Here is a 17,561-nt window from a genome sequence, read left to right on the forward strand (position 1 = left end):
AATAAATGTCTGCATACCAATAAGAAAATGAAGAATTATTAAAAATTTAAGGGCCAAATTCTAAAAATATAACTAAGTATTTATTTGTAACCGAGAATAATTTACCAAATCTTAGATATGTATGGTGAATGAGTATTATGCAGTAAAGTTCAAAGTAATGGAATTGAATACAAAAATGGAATGATGACGAAGACGATGAAGATATAATAATGGTGATGAGCATCACAACAACAACAATCACCACGATCCCTCTATTCCATTCTCTCCCAAAAATCTCCCAATCCCAAAGTCCTCAACTTTCTCCCAAAATGGCTTTGAATTTTCTCACCAAGAAACCATATTCTCCTCCTTCATGGGCTTCTCATCTCAACCCTTTACCCACTCACACCTTCTCTCTCGCCAATGTAATCATAACTCAATTTCTTTCTCTTTTTCCCCAAATGGGTTTTCTTTACTACTCTTTCTCATTACTATTGCTTCATTGATTTTGTCAGGTTCCTACTCCGATTCATAAATGGAATCTTCCTAATTTGCCTAACAACACTGAAATTTGGTTAAAGGTACTGTCTTTTCTTTTGTGGTTGCATTTTGATTCTCTGAAATTATTACTGTTTTTCAATTTTGTGTGCTGTAGTGAATTCAGTTCAGTTCAGTTGGATTGAAACTTGAAATTGAGTTGTTTTGATTGATGCCCATTTGTATTGCTTTAGCTATAATAATTTTGGAAAAGATTGCAGTGAGTTCAGTTCAGTTGGGTTGAAACTTGAAATTGAGTTATCTTGATTGATGTTCATATGTATTGCTTTTAGCTATAATTATTTTGGAAAAGATTGCAGTGAGTTCATTTTTATAGTAATGAGCTCAGTTAATTTTTTTAGTGATGATTTTTCTCTACTTCTGTTTTGGAAGGATTGAAATTATCTGGGCATTTTTTAGTTTTAAATATTATTTTGAAAAAAAGGTGAGTTCAGTTGGGTTGGGTTGGTAATTTGCTTTAGCTAAAATTATTGTGGAAAAGATTGCAGTGAGTTCATCTGTATAGTAGTGAGCTCACTTAATTTTTCTAGTAATGATATTGATTGTTATAATCTGGGCATTTTTAGTTTTCAATTTGATTCTCTTTTCTTATGTTGGGACAAAGATTCTCTCTTTTTTTTAGTGTAAAGTAGTTGATTCACAAATGGAATCTTCCTAATTTTCCTAACAACACTGAAGTTTGGTTCAAGATATTGTTTTTCTTTTATGGTTGCATTTTGATAAGTCATTTTTTTGGCTATTCTTGTTAGTTCATCAATGTAGTGAGCTCAGTTCAGTTGGGTTGGGTTAAAATCGAGTTACTTTGATAGATACCCATTTGAATTTCTTTAGCTATAATTATTGTGGAAAAGATTGCAGTGAGTAAAGTGAGCTCAGTTTAATGATCTTCCTCTACTTCTGTTTAGGAAAGATTGAAATAATCTGGGCATTTTTAGTTTTTGATTTTATTTTGAAAAAGGAACTTCTTTTTGTCCTGCCTTAATTGGCTTCTCTTTTGGGAAAAAGATTCTTTTTTTAAGTGTAAAAAGTTGGTGATTCAATTCATGGAGAAGGTATCAATGTTGGTTTCTCTGAAATTGTTACTACTTTGTGTGTTGAGTTCAGTTCAGTTGGGTTGAAATTCAGTTCTTTCGATTTGATAGATACCCATCTGTATTTGCTTTAGCTTTAATTATTGTGGAAAAGATGGAAAATTTGCTAAATTAACAACACGAAAATGTTAAATTAGCAAAATTTTTATTGCTTTAGTAGATTTTACAAAACACTCGGAAAAGATTGAAGCAAGTTCATTTGTATAGTTGTAAGCTCAGTTAATTTAAATTTCTTAATTTTTCAGTATTGAAATAATCTGAGCATTTGTTAGTTTTTGATTTGATTTTGAAAAAGGGATTTCTCTTTTGGGACAAAGATTCTTTTTTTATTAATGTAAAAAGTAGGTGATTCAATTCATGGAGAAGGTATCTTGTGCTATGAATTTGATACTTTTATTCATGCATTGTTATAAGGTGCTTCTTTGATTTTTTTGTTCTGTTCTTCACTTTAGTTTTGTACTGACATAAATTATTGCTTATGGTATCTTAGCGCGATGATCTTACCGGGATGCAAATGAGTGGTAACAAAGTCAGAAAGTTGGAATTTTTACTGGCAGATGCTGTAGAACAAGGTGCTGATTGTATCATAACAATCGGAGGAATTCAAAGCAACCACTGTCGCGCAACTGCTGTGGCTGCGAGATATTTGAATCTCGACTGTTATCTTATACTACGAACCTCTAAGGTCAATAATTTCGCTTCTGGAATTCCTTGCTTCTTTTGTTTATTGGTTTACGGTTCTTCAAAGTTGTTAACTTATCATTTTTGTTTCGATTTTACTTAGGTATTTGTGGATCAAGATCCGGGATTGACAGGCAATCTCATGGTGGAGCGGTTAGTTGGAGCTAACATTGAACTTATTTCGAAAACAGAATATGCAAAAATCGGAAGTGTGGTTCGTTATTTTTAGTCTCGGATAATGTTAAGCTTGTTATTATCCATGCTTTTTTTTTTCTTCGAAACACTCTTTAACTTTGTTTCATTGCATCATTAATCAGTAATTAACATAACAATATAATTAGATTTCATGAATTAATTTTTTTCAGGCTCTTACCAACCACCTTAAAGAAAAGCTAATAAGTGAAGGGAGGAAGCCATACGTCATTCCTGTCGGTGGATCAAACTCGTTAGGAACATGGTTAGATTCGCTTACTGATTTTTGTTTATCATTTTATTCGATTGCATTGATCAAATCTAATCTGTATGATCCAATCCAATCTGCACTTTTGCGCGAATTGGATTTGATTGAATTTGATAGCATTGTGCGGATTGGATTGGATGCACTGTAAGCAAAGTAATACGGATTAGATTGGATGAAAACCCCTAGCTCAATGTTCTTATTTGCTTTCTCGAATAGTCGGATGTGTGTATCCGAAAGCCTTGCATTGAGCTCTCTTGTCATTCTAAATTCTAATTATCTGAGTTGACTCTATTTTAGGGGCTATATTGAAGCTATCCGAGAAATCGAGCAGCAACTCCAAAGTGAGAACGCCGGTGTAAATTTTGATGACATTGCTGTAGCTTGTGGCAGGTAATTTTCATGTTAATCCTAGATATGTTCTTTGCGAAAAGAGAGCGAGGACCGCATATTTCTAACCGCATTTTAATTCCATCAGTGGCGGTACAATTGCTGGTCTTTCATTGGGATCATGGTTAAGTTCTCTCAAGGCGAAAGTATGCATCTTTTCTTTGTAGATTTACTTTCATTATTTACGGACTCTTCTAGCGTAATCTAATCTGAACTAGAATCTGATATGTTCTTCAGGTTCATGCATTCTCGGTTTGTGATGACCCCGATTACTTCCATGGCTTCGTGCAAGACCTACTCGATGGCCTTGATGCTAATGTTGACTCGCGTGATATTGTTAACATACAAGATGTGAGTGTCTCTATTGAACTAAGCTTAGAACTAAAATTTATATCGAAATTGTTTTAGAGTCTCGGTTTTAGCTTTTGGATCATGTTTTCGGACAGGCCAAAGGTATGGGATACGCGATTAGTACTCCTGAAGAGCTTAAATTTGTTAAGGACATTGCTGCAACAACCGGTGTTGTTCTTGACCCCGTTTATAGGTTTGTACGAATCCTTTTTCTTTTCCTTCTTTTTTTCCTTTCGGCGATGAGAAGATAAATGGAACATTATTTTCTTATTTTCTAGTGGGAAAGCTGTTTATGCATTGTTGAAAGACATGAACTCGAATCCGAAAAAATGGGAAGGGAGGAAGATTCTCTTCGTACACACCGGTGGGTTGCTCGGTTTGTACGATAAGGTCGAGCAGATGGATTCATTGGTGGGAAATTGGCGTCGAATGGACGTCCCGGAATCTGTTCCGCGAGAGGATGGTATTGGGAAAATGTTCTAAGAAAATTTCTGCAGAAAATGGTTGTGTACCATATTTTTAACTATTAGAGCGTAATGTTTGCACATATGTTTCCACACTTATGCATTCTAAATAAAATGCGTTCTATGTTTTCTTATTATTATTACTATTATTATAGTTCATTAATGTTATTTTTTTGATAATCTAAGAGAGGATTATGTGGTGGAGATTTCTTCCCCACTCTTTCGGTCATTTTGACAATCTCGGGGATCACGTGTCACCTACAGAGATTATATACTTCAGTCTATTTTAATTGGGTCATCAGTAATCACTTCAAGAGTTCTCATCACACAGATGACACCACTTACAGTAGCCAGCCTTCAATGGGCTAAGCCTTTGATAATCCCTTAAAGAGAAGCTAAGGTGAGTTTTGAACCCTTGATGAGTTTTGAACCCTTGATCTAAGTAAGAAAGGATGTCAGTAAAGACAATCTTTACCATTATACCACACAACATGTGGTTATAGTTCATTAATGTTGAAAGATGAATTTCAAGTAAATTGGAAAAATGGAACCTATTGAGATTTTTGATAATATTAATTTTATAATTAATTTTAAAATGATACATTATTTTTTAGATAAATAGCCTCTAAAAAACACAATCTCTCCAAGAAAACAAAATTTTAAGGAAGAGTCGAGGAAATATTTCATTAATCAAATGACATTAGCCATAATAATATTTCTGATATTTCCAATACACGAAGTATAATTAGGCCACAAACGATACTAGTAGAAGCAGAATTTAAAGAAAAATTATTGAATCCAACAATCTCAATGACATGTTCGGGAAACACAAATTCTTACTTTTGCACAATAAAATAATAATAATTAAAAACTAATTAAAAATTTTTTCCTTTAAATTTTAATATGTATCAAATCATGTTACAAACTTTTTAGGCCGTTAAAAATCTCTCAAGCTATCGAGATTATTAGATTTAAAAAAATGTGTCCAATTTTACTAAATTATGTTCTCGAATTTTGATATCTACCAAATTATGTCACATAAACTTTAAAATATATCAAATCGTGCTCTCAAACTTTAATTCGCATCAGACTTTCGTTAGTAAAATTGAATAAAAGTCATTAAATACAATAATTTTAATAGTTCCAAATTTTTTTTTAACGACTTTAAAAAATTTAGAAAAAAGATAATTTGATAAATATTAAAATTCATCGGCAACAATTGTAATAGCTAAAAAAAAACCAAAATTGGTATATTCCGTCAAAGTGAGGGAAATCATTCGAATTTGGATCCAACTCCGACTCCGACCGACGGCAATGGCGCTTCAATGGATGATTCTCACTTACGTCATCGTCGTGCCGGTGGTGGCAGCGGGGGAGAAGAAGGAGGAGGAGGAGGAGGAGGAGGCCCTCATTACCATTATCTTCATTCTTCCTTCATCTAAGTTCCTCAATAACCCTTTCCTCTTTCCAGCTCTTAGGTATGTAATTTCATTTGTTTTTGTGGGCTTTCTCCTGAAATTCTCTTACATTACTCTGTTCTGTTTGGCAACCGAGAAAATTTTGAAATTTGATGCATCTATAAGCTTTTTTGTAAGCAAATTATATATAGGGTTAGGAATTGTGCAGATATCTATGGGAAGGAGTTGATGGACGGCTACTGAGAGAGATCACTTCGAAATGACAGTGAGTTTTTCGGACCAATTCTTGTTTGATTGAATTGAACTATGCCTGATGAATGTTATTGTTTGATTGTTTTTTTACCCAATAGAATTTGGAAATTAGGAGTAATTTAGTGAGAAAATGAAACAACAAAATCCATTTTTAAGCATAATCACTATCAACTTTGCTACTCTTACATAATAAAAATAGATAGTTTCTGTTTTGTGATATTGTCTTGACAAAGTTAAGTGTGATTGATTCTCAAAGGAGTATATTGAAAAATACATTTTTTATTTATCAATTAACTTAATCTACCTCTAATTTTACATTTAATTGAAACATAACTCTTTTTATATGTATTGTACTCAAAATACCCTGACATAAAAGAGTTACGTAGAGAGTATATCGAGGTGACAGGAGTAAAATCGGTAAAGTGTTTAAAAAAAAAGTAAAAATGATAGGTTTTAAAAAAGAGGGTAAAAATAAAAGAGGACAATATAAAAATGTATAGAGTCTAATTTCCTCATTCTAAAACTGTGCAACTATGGGATTACATAGTTGAAGAGATATTTTTGGTAGGTAGCCTGTGAGGACAAAACACGTTAGTCGTGGGGGAAGGCCTAATTAGGGTTGGCCCTGAGTTGAAATGGATCATAGTAAAAAAAAAATTTTGGTCCTTACTATAAAGATAAATGGTATTTTTAAAAATTATTAAAAAAAAATATGTATATTTTTTAATTGTATTTTTTTTTATTTAGGCTCCTAAAATAAGTGGGTCTTAGGCGCGGGCTTAGCCTACTAATACTTAGGGCCGACCGGCCTTGGGCCCAATAGAAGCTTGAAGTAGAGACTTACATGACTTTATGCTATTGATTATAATGTAGAACATATTATAGAGTTTAGTGTATTAGCAATAATGTCTTTACTCGTAATGAATGAAGATTTTGATTGTTCTTAAATTTGAATATAATCAACACGCTCTTTGTTTTCTTCCCTTTACAATAACAATCTCAACCATAATTTTTCTTTTTCAATTATTATAATTTATCATTACATAGTTTATATATTTCTATCCTAATGGGGTTTGGGGAGGGAGGCATTGACCCATGACTTCCTCCAAGATAGGAGAGGTGTGTAACCATCTAGGTTGAGCTTAAAACCACATAACAACGATAGAATCACCACAAGATCATGATGTCGAGCTTTAAAATCGAAAAAGAAAACACAAATGGTAGAGAGCCAACTTACTCAAACGGAGAGTAAATAACCTTACTGATAGAAATTGTTCAGCACTGATAATATGAATGTCCTAAACGAAAAATGGAAGAACTTTGAGCACTTTGAATTGTACTCATGAAGTACTCATTGTTTTTTGGTGGGGTCCCTTTGGAGACATCCAATAAAATTGAAACGATACAGAAGAGATTAGCATGATCCCTGCCCAAGGATGACATGACACGCACGAATCGAGAAATGGTCCAAATTTCTCGATTTTTTTTCCCATTTTTCTTTGTTGGGTGTTCGAGTTCTATTTCTCTTGGTCACTCAATAAATTGAAAATTGATACGTGCTTTTCTCTTCTTTAATTTTCCACACAAAATTAGTCCTACAAGCTGTACTATGACACTTAGGGTGGGTGAATAATAATTGTTTGTGTAATTTTGATTCTAGTTCATATGTTCATTAAAGGGACCACATAAAACTAGGACAAAAAGATTGAGAATACTTGATAAATGTATTTGTGAATTCCTTTCCTTAGAAGCACAAGCAGCACATCCACTCTACTGCATTTTCTGCAGATTCCTCTCTTGTCAATCACTCGAGCCAACTTCTTCACCATCTCAATATTCAATGTCACACTTAGTTTCACAAATGGGTTTGGATTTCATCACCAAGAAGCCATATTCCCCTCCTTCATGGGCTTCTCATCTCAACCCCATACCATCTCATTCCTACTCTCTCAGCCATGTAAGTCAATTTTTTATCTTTATTTATTTGTACCAAAAGAAGTTTCTTTCCTGGTCTTTACTCTTTCTCATTACTCATTACTACTTGATTGATTCTGTTGTCAGCTTCCTACCCCAATTCACAAATGGAATCTTCCTAATTTGCCTAAAAACACTGAAGTTTGGTTGAAGGTATTTTTTTCTTGTTCTTGTTTTGTTTTATGGTTGCATCTGATAGTTTCTTTATCCCGTTCTAATGTAATGTTATGCTCTGATTCATTAATGTTGGTTTCTTTGATATTGTTATCATTTTTCTATTAAATCTTCTGTTGAATATTAGAGTTCAGTTGATGGTTAAGATTGAGTTCGTATTTGTATTGCTTTAGTTATTAAGCTAATTAAGATTTTTGTCCCCTAAATTTTAACATGCACCAAATCACGTATCCTGAACTTTTAAGGCTGTTAAAAATCCCCGCTGAACATTTGAGATTGTTGAATTTATGACTTTTTTCTAATTTTAGTAAGGAAAGTCTAACATAAATGAAAGTTCAAGAGACTTGATTTGGTATATGTCAAATCAAAGTGTAGAGAGCATGATTTAGTACATAGATAATCACAGAATTAGTAAAATTGAATGAAATTGGACAAATATCCTTAAATCCAACAATCTCAATAGTTCAGAGAGAATTTTTAACGATTAAAAAAGTTGTAGGAGACAAAAATCCTAATTAGCCTAGTTATTATAACTGTGGAAAAGACTTCTGTGATGGCTGTATCAAGGATTGCATTGTAGAACTAATCAGATTTTTATTATTTTATTAAAGATTTTTCTAATGAACTATTTTTTTCATGCATTGTTGTAGGTGCTTCTTTGATTTCTTCTTCACTTTATTAGTTTACACTGACTAAATTATTTGCCTATATTTAGCGTGAAGATCTTTCTGGGATGCAGCTGAGTGGTAACAAAGCAAGGAAGCTGGAATTCTTGCTGGCAGATGCTGTAGCACAAGGTGCTGATTGTGTCATAACTCTTGGAGGAATTCAAAGCAACCATTGCCGCTCAACTGCTGTTGCTGCGAGATATCTGAATCTCGACTCTTATCTTATATTATTCACGTCTGAGGTCAATAATTTCGGTTTTTGAATTCCTCGGTTCTTTTGTTTATTGATTCATTGAATTGTTTTGTTTTGATTTGATTTGATTTTCTCAGGCATTTGTGGACCAAGATCCAGGATTGACGGGAAATCTCCTGGTGGAGCGGTTAGTGGGAGCTCACGTTGAACTCATTTTAGAAACAGAATTTGCAAATATTGGGAGTGTGGTTCGTTAATCATTATTTTTATCTTGAATAATCTTTATTATAATTTCTTCAAAGATTTTAAAATTTTGCAACATATCTTAATTAACTACAATGCACACGATTATGAAAAAAATTAGATTAATTTTTTTTTTCCAGATACCGAAATAAATAAGGGTACATCGATGCATAGGGTGCATTGTAATATTTTCCTGTACTTTGATATTGAAAGTAATTAACATGACATTATAATATGATTTCATATATATATTCTCAGGCTCTTATGAACCACCTTAAAGAAAAGCTTATAAGGGAAGGGAGGAGGCCATATGTCATTGCAACCGGTGGATCTGACTCCTTAGGAACCTGGTTAGATTGTGTTACTATCGTTTGTTTATAATCTTAGTGCATTGTTATTGGAGACCACTAGTGCCCTGCATCTTCTATAGGTGGCACCTCACGATTGGTTAGCGATATTCCTTAAAAGTTATTTTTTTAAGTTATATGAGACCCGATACTTAATTACACCAATAGCGATAAGACACCAAAGAAGGTACTAAGCACAAATGATACCTTTTAGCAATTCTCATAATCTTATTTTATTGCATTAATTGAATGCAAAGATTATCTCCAAGCTCTTTCTTTTTAGTTTGTTTTTCTATTTACTTATTTGTTTTCTTTTGTCTCAACATGAAAAACAATCGTGGTTGGCCGTATATGATTAAATCACTAGCTTTGTAAAGTCTCATTAGATCACTAGCTTTGTTGGTAAATGTATAATTCCTAACTCCATTAAATTTTTTGAAAAAATTTTCCTGGTTGCATTAATTGAAGGAAGTTTTCTTGTAGTGTACGTGAGAGGCAGTAATAAAAGAATTAATGTGTATTGCTGACTTTTTATAATTAGTTAATAGCTTTCTTAGTCGGCAAGTTAACTTTTTGTTGTATTATTCGTATACTGTATCGGATCCCTACTGCACAGGGGAGAAACATCACCACACTATCTAGCTCGGGACGCTCGAGTGTGTAGTGAGTTAAGTGTGTGTCCTCACCCATTTGCACAAGATCCTATCCCAAGTATCAAAATTGCACCTTATATATCCTTGTATACAAGGGCTCACATCTCATGTGGGCCTCTTTTTATTTTCACACACACTAGGACAGTCTCTTATTTTGTCAAAAATTCATTAACTTTGTAAAAATTTCCAACAATTCCAATAATTTGTCTGTACTCTATTTTAGGGGCTATATTGAAGCGATTCGAGAGATTGAGCAGCAACTCCTAATTGAGAATGCTGATGTAAAATTTGACGACATTGTTGTAGCTTGTGGCAGGTATAAACTTATAATTTGCACAACCTGAACCCAAATTATTTGAGAAGTTCAAGCATATTAACTCCTATGTTACATGAATGAGCAGTGACATGATCTACAATTGGACTTCTCTTACTTGGATCAAATCTGTTAATAAAAACTTAGTCCTAGATATGAGGTGTTAAAATTTAGGATAAGGTGTATGGCTTCCATCTCATGAGAGCAGTAGCCAATGAATCTTATAATATACCCCTCCAGATAGGCTCTTTTTTTTAGTTATCTGAGTATAAGGTGTTAGAATTTAAGATAAAGTGTATGGCTTCCATCTCATGATAGCAGTAGCCAATGAATCTTATATATGCCCCTCAAGATAGGCTCTTTTTTTAGAGCTATTTTTTTCGATGGTCTTTTTTTTGGGAATAGGATAGTCGTTAGAGGTTTTTTATTTTTGTATAGATTCCATTTTAGAATTTAAGATAAGGCGCATGGGTGGGGTTTCATCTTAAAATCAATTGGCATTGAGAGGTGTAGCTCATAAATCTTGTATATGCTCTAATATCTTTCCACACATTAACAATGTGAGATTCTCTAAAATGAGGATTGAATTCTAATCGCGTTTTATTTCTATCAGTGGTGGTACAGTTGCTGGTCTCTCATTGGGATCGTGGATGAGCTCACTCAATGCAAAAGTATGCCTCTTTTTTGTTGATTTACTTTCTTGATGTAGTGACCATATTCTACTTTAATCTAACTAAAATCCAATATGTGCTTCAGGTTCATGCTTTCTCTATCTACTACGAACCCGATTACTTGTATGAAATTGTGCAAGGCCTAATTGATAGCCTTGAAGCTGATGTTGCCTCACGTGATATTGTCAACATACAAGATGTGAGTCTCTCTGTATATTGATATTTGTTTCGAGTATTGCTTTCTGTTGTTAGAATTATAAGATGCATGAGGTTCCATCTTAAAATTAATTGACAATGGAAGGAGTAGCCCATGCATCTTATATATAGTGTTATCTTTCTACACATTATGAATGTGGGATTCTCTAACATCTCTCTCAAGATGGTAGTTATTTTTTGCTCACCAATTTTGGACAGCTCGATTACAAGCGACACTTTTTGGCTCACCGAATCACAAACGACTCTTTTGGCTTGACTTTTTGCATCAGTGATATTTTTTGGCTCACTATCCCTGAATTACAAGCGGCTCGTTTAGGTCGTCTTTTTAGACCGGTTATTGGATTTGGATCGGATACTTGTTAGGATTTTGTTTTGGCATTGATACCATGTTAGAATTGTAAGATGCATGAGATTTCATCTCAAAGTCAATTCATACATCATACAATTCTAACAATGTGTCTTCTCCAATTTGTTGTTGTTTGATTATGTTTATCAATTATTGCACATTCATTCATTCAGTGACTGACTCGTTTCAATCTTATTTTCGGTCAGGCCAAAGGTTTGGGATATGCAATTAGTACTTCAGAAGAGCTTAAATTAGTCAAGGACATTGCTGAAGCGACCGGCGTTGTACTTGATCCCGTTTATAGGTTTGTATAAATCCTTCTTTTTTGACATTTTCTATTTTGGCAGTGAGAAGATAAAATGAAACAATATTTTCTTTTTTACTTTTTAGTGGAAAAGCTGCTTATGGGCTTTTGAAAGACATGAGTGAGAATCCGAAGAAGTGGGAAGGGAGAAAGATCCTCTTCGTACACACTGGTGGGTTGCTCGGGTGGTATGGAAAGATCGAGCAGATGGGTCCATTGGTGGGAAATTGGCGTCGAATGGACCTTCCTTAGTCTATTTCGAACAAGGATGGTACTGAAAAAATGTTCTAAAAAAAAGTAAAACAAATACTGCAAAATGGTTGTACTATACTTAATGAATGTATTAGGATTCTTTAAGGTCCACTCTAAAGATGCATTCCAAATAAATTTGCTCTATGTTTAAATTATTATTGTTATTATTACTACAATTCTCTATTCTTTATTTTACCATATTATAGTTAGTATCTTGTTTTGAGCATTTGGTTTACTTACTAGGCTCTAGGTTCAAGTTAATGAAACTTTACTTGTAGAATTGCAACTTGCAAGTGAACTATCTAAAAATCTATAGGGATTCTTAGGTGAATGAACAAGAAAAAGGCACAAAAAGTCTTCTATGAGATCTATAAGGGAGAATGTGGGAACGTTGCTAGAGCAACCATTATTCTGAAAGGCATCTCGTAGAGTTGTCGTTGGCATACCCACAACATAACATTTGATCAGCACTATTTTACTCATAGTGCATTTGATATGCACTAAGTGCAGATTTTATATTTTGAATCTAATCCAATTTTAAAAAGTGCATGTAAAAATAAATGTTTAATTTTATTTTATATTGTATGTAAAAAAGAAAATAAATTATATATAAGAATGAAATATATGGTTGATTTATTAAATTTTGAAATATATTTGTATTATATGTATTAAATTTTTAAATTACTATTTTTTTATATTAAAATGTTATGTGTGAATTTGAATTAGATTAATTCCTTTTACATATCAATTAACATCAAATCCGTACAAGTACGTATATCTACACTGCTAATTAAGTTAGATTGAATGGACTATTTTATAAATACTACTACAATAAATTTTGTCCTTTTTTATAAAAAAAATTGGAGTGCATTTTGGTATACTGTAAGTCTCATATAATATACTAGTTAGACCAATCCAATCATGATAATAAAAGAAAAGTATTTTATTTAAATGGTAAAAGACATCCATGTACCTAATATGTTAATAAGGTGTTAAAATTCTAAGTGCAATTCAATATCGAGTATTACTTATTTTACTGACACTTGACACATTAAAGTGTTTCTCAACAATTCTCATTTATAAATAGTATAGAAAAATTTTACAATGCACCCTCTAAAATGGTCCATCGATGCACTTTCTATCTGTTTCGACATTTGAAAAAAATTTGTAGTCTAATTTTTTTCAAAATCGTCTATATTGTAGTTATTTAGGACATTTTTGGACAATTTTGAAAAAGTCACAAAAACTTAACACGACAAAAAAAAAAGATTCAAGCAATTTATTTCACACACGTATAAAATAAAAAAATCTCTCATGCAACAAACTATTTAAACTCTTGTGGTAGGTATCATGGTGCATAGTAACAACACTAGACATCTTAAGGTGTCCAACACCTAACTCATATGGTAATAACGATATTAAATTGCACCAATAATGATATGTCATCTCTTGTGGTGCTTGACACATTAAAGTGTCCTTCAACATTTCTTATTTTATATATGATATATTCTCATAAGAGTATTGCTATTGGGTACCAGTAGTGCCTAGCATCATCTAGAGGTGACACCCTACGATTGGTTATTATTATATCCTAAAAAGGTATTACTAAGAAAATCTCCAATGGTACCATTTTTTAAAGAGAAGTGCTAAAAGGCGCCAATAATGTTTAGCACACTCATATGTGTCAATATCGCTATTGGTCCAATTAAGTATTAGGTATCATATATTTTAATATAATAACTTTTCAGGAGTATCCCTAGCTAACCGTAAGACCACATATCTAGAGGTACTAGGCACCACTGGTGCCCAATAACAATGTTTTTTTTTTTAAAAAAAAAAGTGCTAAAAATCTCCATATTATCCAAAAATATAATATTTTATTTTATCTTTCTTCCACATTATTTTTTACACTCTTACTTATAAAAACATTATATATTTTTTACCGTTCAAAAATACTATAATTTTGATCCCACACATTATTATTTAATATATTATTTGTTTTAATTATAGATATTGGCACACTATTTATTTACCTTTAATTTTTTATTTTTTTTTTAAAAAGAGATAACATCAATGCGATGTAGTGACATCAACCAATTTTTTTATGATATCACATATTTACTTCAAACGATACAACATTCTTGTGTTTTGCCAAATAAGCAATTCACATAAGAAAGCACCCTCCAACATTTAATCATTGGAGATACTCTAAATTATATGAAATTTGATACTTAATTGCACCAATAGCGATATAACACCGAGGAAGGTACTAAGCACCACTAGTGCCTTAATTTTTTTTTTTCATTTTTACATTTTAAAGTAATTTCTTTTTTTGCATTTTTACGGACATTGAAACTCACATAGCAACTAATAGAGTAACTTAAATTGCAACTAAATTTCACATAGCAATTCACATAAAAACCACCAAAGCAACTCAAACTGTAAATTTAAAAAAAAAAAATTAAAAAATTATATATGAAGTAATTCACCTTGAACATTTCTCTTCTCTTAAATAAAATGGTATATGACACGTGTAATATGTGGTTGAAAAATTCAATATTTGCAAAAATGGGTCCGTTTAGAACTTTTCTTGCATATTAAGTCAAGAATATTCACTCTCAAAACTCAGATCAAATCCAAAAATCCCAAATCCAAATCCAATCGAAGAAGAAGATTTCGAATCGGAATTCCAGCTCCGACTCCGACGATCGGAACCAATGGCGCTTCAATGGATGATACTCACCTACGTAGTGGCAGCCGAAGCACTCTTAGCTATTCTCTTAACTCTTCCTTCACCTAAGCTTCTCAAGAATCGCTTCGTCTCTTTGATCTCTCTCATACTCCAACCTTGCCTCTTCATCGTTCCCTTCGCCGGTTTTCAGCTCCTCGGTATGTAATTTTTGGTTTTATTCTGTTCTGTTTGGCATCCGAGAAAATTTTAAAATTTATTGATAGATAGATCTGTTTGGTTTTTTACTTTCTTTGTATTGAGTGTAGATATCTACTGGAAGAACGAGCATCGCTTGACGTGTACATCTGACATTTGTACGGCTACTGAGAGAGATCGATTTGAGAAAACTGTGAGTTTACTTAATTTTTGTTTGATTGAATTGAATTGAAGTTTGAATTTTTGGTTTTGTAAATCTTGAACTGAACTACTATGCCTTAAGAATGTTGTTGTTTGCTTAGGGAGAAATAGAGAATGTTTTTGCCTAATTTTTAATGGAAAAATTAAGGTTTTAGAAGGAATTAATAGTTGATTTGGTAGAACAGGTAGTGAAATTTGCCAAACCTGAAATACTAAAATTTGTAAAATAACCCGTTCAGAGTAAATCTATGGTTGTTTTGCGACCATTAGTCACAAAGTGTAATTCATGGTCGTTTCTGCCACCATACAAGGTCATTTTGCTAATAAAAATATTTGAATAGTCATTTTACTATAAAAGTTTTCGTGAAGGTTATTTTGCCAGAGAACTCAAAAAGGGACTCTTTAAGATTGTGGAGAAGTGTTTAATAAGGGGAAATAAATATAAAAGGTTTGATTTGATGCGATAACAAATTTATGATTTGAACTTATCTTAGTTTTGTGTAGAACTACCTATTTGGTTTGGTAGAAATGTATTGTAATTACAATAAGATTATTTTGGTTGACCTTTTATTTGGGTATTAAAAATGCACTCCATTATTGATTAAAGGAGATCACTGTCATAGCAATTACTTCAAAATACACTGATTTGAAAATAAAATCTTTTGTTTTAAGAATCCAAATTAATAAACAGCTAAGACACCCAAAACAGAGACATTCCATAACTTCCTCTTTCTTCCATAATACCAATAAATTACAATCCTTCCTTACTGACAAAACTCTTAGGATTGTGAGGACTAACCTTGTATACGTTTTCTCTTGGAAAGTCGGCCCTTGGTTGTTTAGAGGAGAAAGTTATGTACTTTAGTTGTAGTTTTGGTGGTTGATGAGTATAAATAGGAAGGACACATGTTGGGGAGGAGTATTGGGATTTCGGAAGTGAGTTGAGGAGAGACCAGGCTCTTGAAATCCTGTAGAGTTAATATTTTGTTCACGGTTCTTGGAGAGTTTCTTGTATTGGAACTATTTTCTTTTTAATAAAACTGCGATTTTTTGCTTAGCTTCTTTTTATTTTTCCTATTATTCTGCTCTGTAAGTGTTCCTATCACTGTGTTTCTGATGTTTTGTGCCTTTATTTTTGTTAATGTGTGTTCATTATAGAAGTAGCAACGAGAGAAATAACTAAATATAACACTGCCAGTTGGCAACCTCACTTTCTTTAAGCTCCTTTTTTGTTTCTCCTTCTCCCACTTAAGAGATTGAATACAATTCTTCACATCTATTTTGTGAGAATCACCCAACAAGGGTTGCTCAAATGGTCAGACATTTAGTTTGCTCCAACAAGATTCAGGTCGAGTCTCCTAGGTACCTACCTAGCAATTGATATAGTTTTTTGGTCTCCAAATATTGTTCGGTTAGGCGGAAAATCTAGATTTATCTTTACCTTAAGAGTTGGTAGTCTTTATCAGTTTTTGTTTTACGGATATGTTATTTAGCTCACTTAAGTTAATTTTTATATTCGTTTATGATATATGTATAGTTTGCTTGTTTTGGCCTTTCTTAGTGTGTTGCTCTTCTCTTTATCCTCAGAAACTTATGTTTCTTATTTGGTGAATCAATCAATAACTTAGTTTAAACCTTACTACTTCAATCCTCAAAAGTTTATTTAATTTCGATTACTCTTAACGCGGTCTTTATGATTTTCAGACCTACAAAGCTCAAAGGAATGTAATTCTCTGCGCTGCTGCTGTCATTCTTTATTGGTAATGTTAAAAATGCATTCATTCTACTGCCATCATCTTGAGAAAACTCTTCCTTTGAAATCCAATGCTTTACTAAGTTCTGTTTCCGGGTTTCGGTTGCAGGTGCCTTCACCGCATTTGCAAGTACCACAAAGATATTCAAGCCTTGGAGGAAGTCGAGAAGCGATACAAGGATCAGTAAGAGGTTTATATCTCATACCCTTTATAAATTAGATGCAGTTGATCGAGCCGACAGTCTTTTTTTTTCGGATTAAAAAAATGAAACTCTCTTTAGGGTGGCATGTTGTATTATCTACTTGTGTTTTTTTCTTCTGAATCTGGTTTTAATGGCCTGTAGTGTTGACCCCATATCAATTTCCTTGATTCCCACCTCTTTTTCTTAACTAAAGAAAAGTATAAAAACAGTAATAGATATTAAAATAGCTTGATTTTTTTTTTTAATTAGTTTGAAACTTTTATTATTGCAAATCAGTAGTGAGAGACAAACCTCATACTATAATTACAATCTTGGAATACATAAGCAGCACGAGCCAAATAATTGGTAGCGCCTTGCAGATCATTTGACAAAAACAAGTGAAATATTGTTTAAACTATGATCGAGCATTTAGGAGAATTCGTTTGTATCTCACACCAAAAAGTGAAGCACAACCTCCTTTAGCTTGATTCTTATTAAGGAAATGCTATATTATAATAAAATAATGGTTATTTAGTATTTTTG

At 32.7% G+C, this 17,561-nt stretch overlaps 3 protein-coding genes and 1 non-coding gene across 5 annotated transcripts; all 4 read left to right on the forward strand.

The window, feature by feature from the left end:
- The first annotated feature begins 23 nt into the window (after window positions 1–23).
- Window positions 24–4,108, forward strand: LOC115710211 (bifunctional D-cysteine desulfhydrase/1-aminocyclopropane-1-carboxylate deaminase, mitochondrial). The gene is made up of 10 exons (XM_030638557.2): window positions 24–404; window positions 495–560; window positions 2,119–2,313; window positions 2,413–2,523; window positions 2,675–2,766; window positions 3,067–3,159; window positions 3,245–3,302; window positions 3,394–3,507; window positions 3,603–3,700; window positions 3,786–4,108. Exons 1-10 carry the CDS (start codon window positions 210–212, stop codon window positions 3,988–3,990), a joined length of 1,227 nt encoding a protein of 408 aa, XP_030494417.2. The 5' UTR covers window positions 24–209; the 3' UTR covers window positions 3,991–4,108.
- Window positions 4,109–7,010: 2,902 nt separating this feature from the next.
- Window positions 7,011–7,118, forward strand: LOC115711835 (U6 spliceosomal RNA). The gene has a single exon (XR_004010703.2). It is a non-coding gene; the product is annotated as a U6 spliceosomal RNA (small nuclear RNA).
- Window positions 7,119–7,260: 142 nt separating this feature from the next.
- On the forward strand, window positions 7,261–12,155 carry LOC115710027 (putative D-cysteine desulfhydrase 1, mitochondrial). Of its 2 annotated transcripts, XM_061112946.1 has the most exons (10): window positions 7,261–7,598; window positions 7,703–7,768; window positions 8,505–8,699; window positions 8,788–8,898; window positions 9,152–9,243; window positions 10,117–10,209; window positions 10,820–10,877; window positions 10,963–11,076; window positions 11,646–11,743; window positions 11,830–12,155. In XM_061112946.1, exons 1-10 carry the CDS (start codon window positions 7,482–7,484, stop codon window positions 11,993–11,995), a joined length of 1,110 nt encoding a protein of 369 aa, XP_060968929.1. In that variant the 5' UTR covers window positions 7,261–7,481; the 3' UTR covers window positions 11,996–12,155. The 2 variants fall into 2 exon arrangements, with proteins under 2 accessions (XP_060968929.1, XP_060968930.1); XM_061112947.1 differs by lacking the exon at window positions 10,117–10,209 and having other exon boundaries at window positions 7,368–7,598.
- Window positions 12,156–14,533: 2,378 nt separating this feature from the next.
- Window positions 14,534–17,280, forward strand: LOC133036328 (uncharacterized). Its single transcript, XM_061112948.1, has 4 exons — window positions 14,534–14,884; window positions 14,993–15,075; window positions 16,788–16,843; window positions 16,946–17,280. The coding sequence occupies exons 1-4, from the start codon at window positions 14,713–14,715 to the stop codon at window positions 17,022–17,024; spliced, it is 390 nt and encodes a 129-aa protein (XP_060968931.1). The 5' UTR covers window positions 14,534–14,712; the 3' UTR covers window positions 17,025–17,280.
- Window positions 17,281–17,561: the final 281 nt, after the last annotated feature.

The sequence above is a fragment of the Cannabis sativa genome, chromosome 3 (assembly GCF_029168945.1).
Source record: "Cannabis sativa cultivar Pink pepper isolate KNU-18-1 chromosome 3, ASM2916894v1, whole genome shotgun sequence".
In the NCBI taxonomy this organism is placed as follows: Eukaryota; Viridiplantae; Streptophyta; class Magnoliopsida; order Rosales; family Cannabaceae; genus Cannabis; species Cannabis sativa.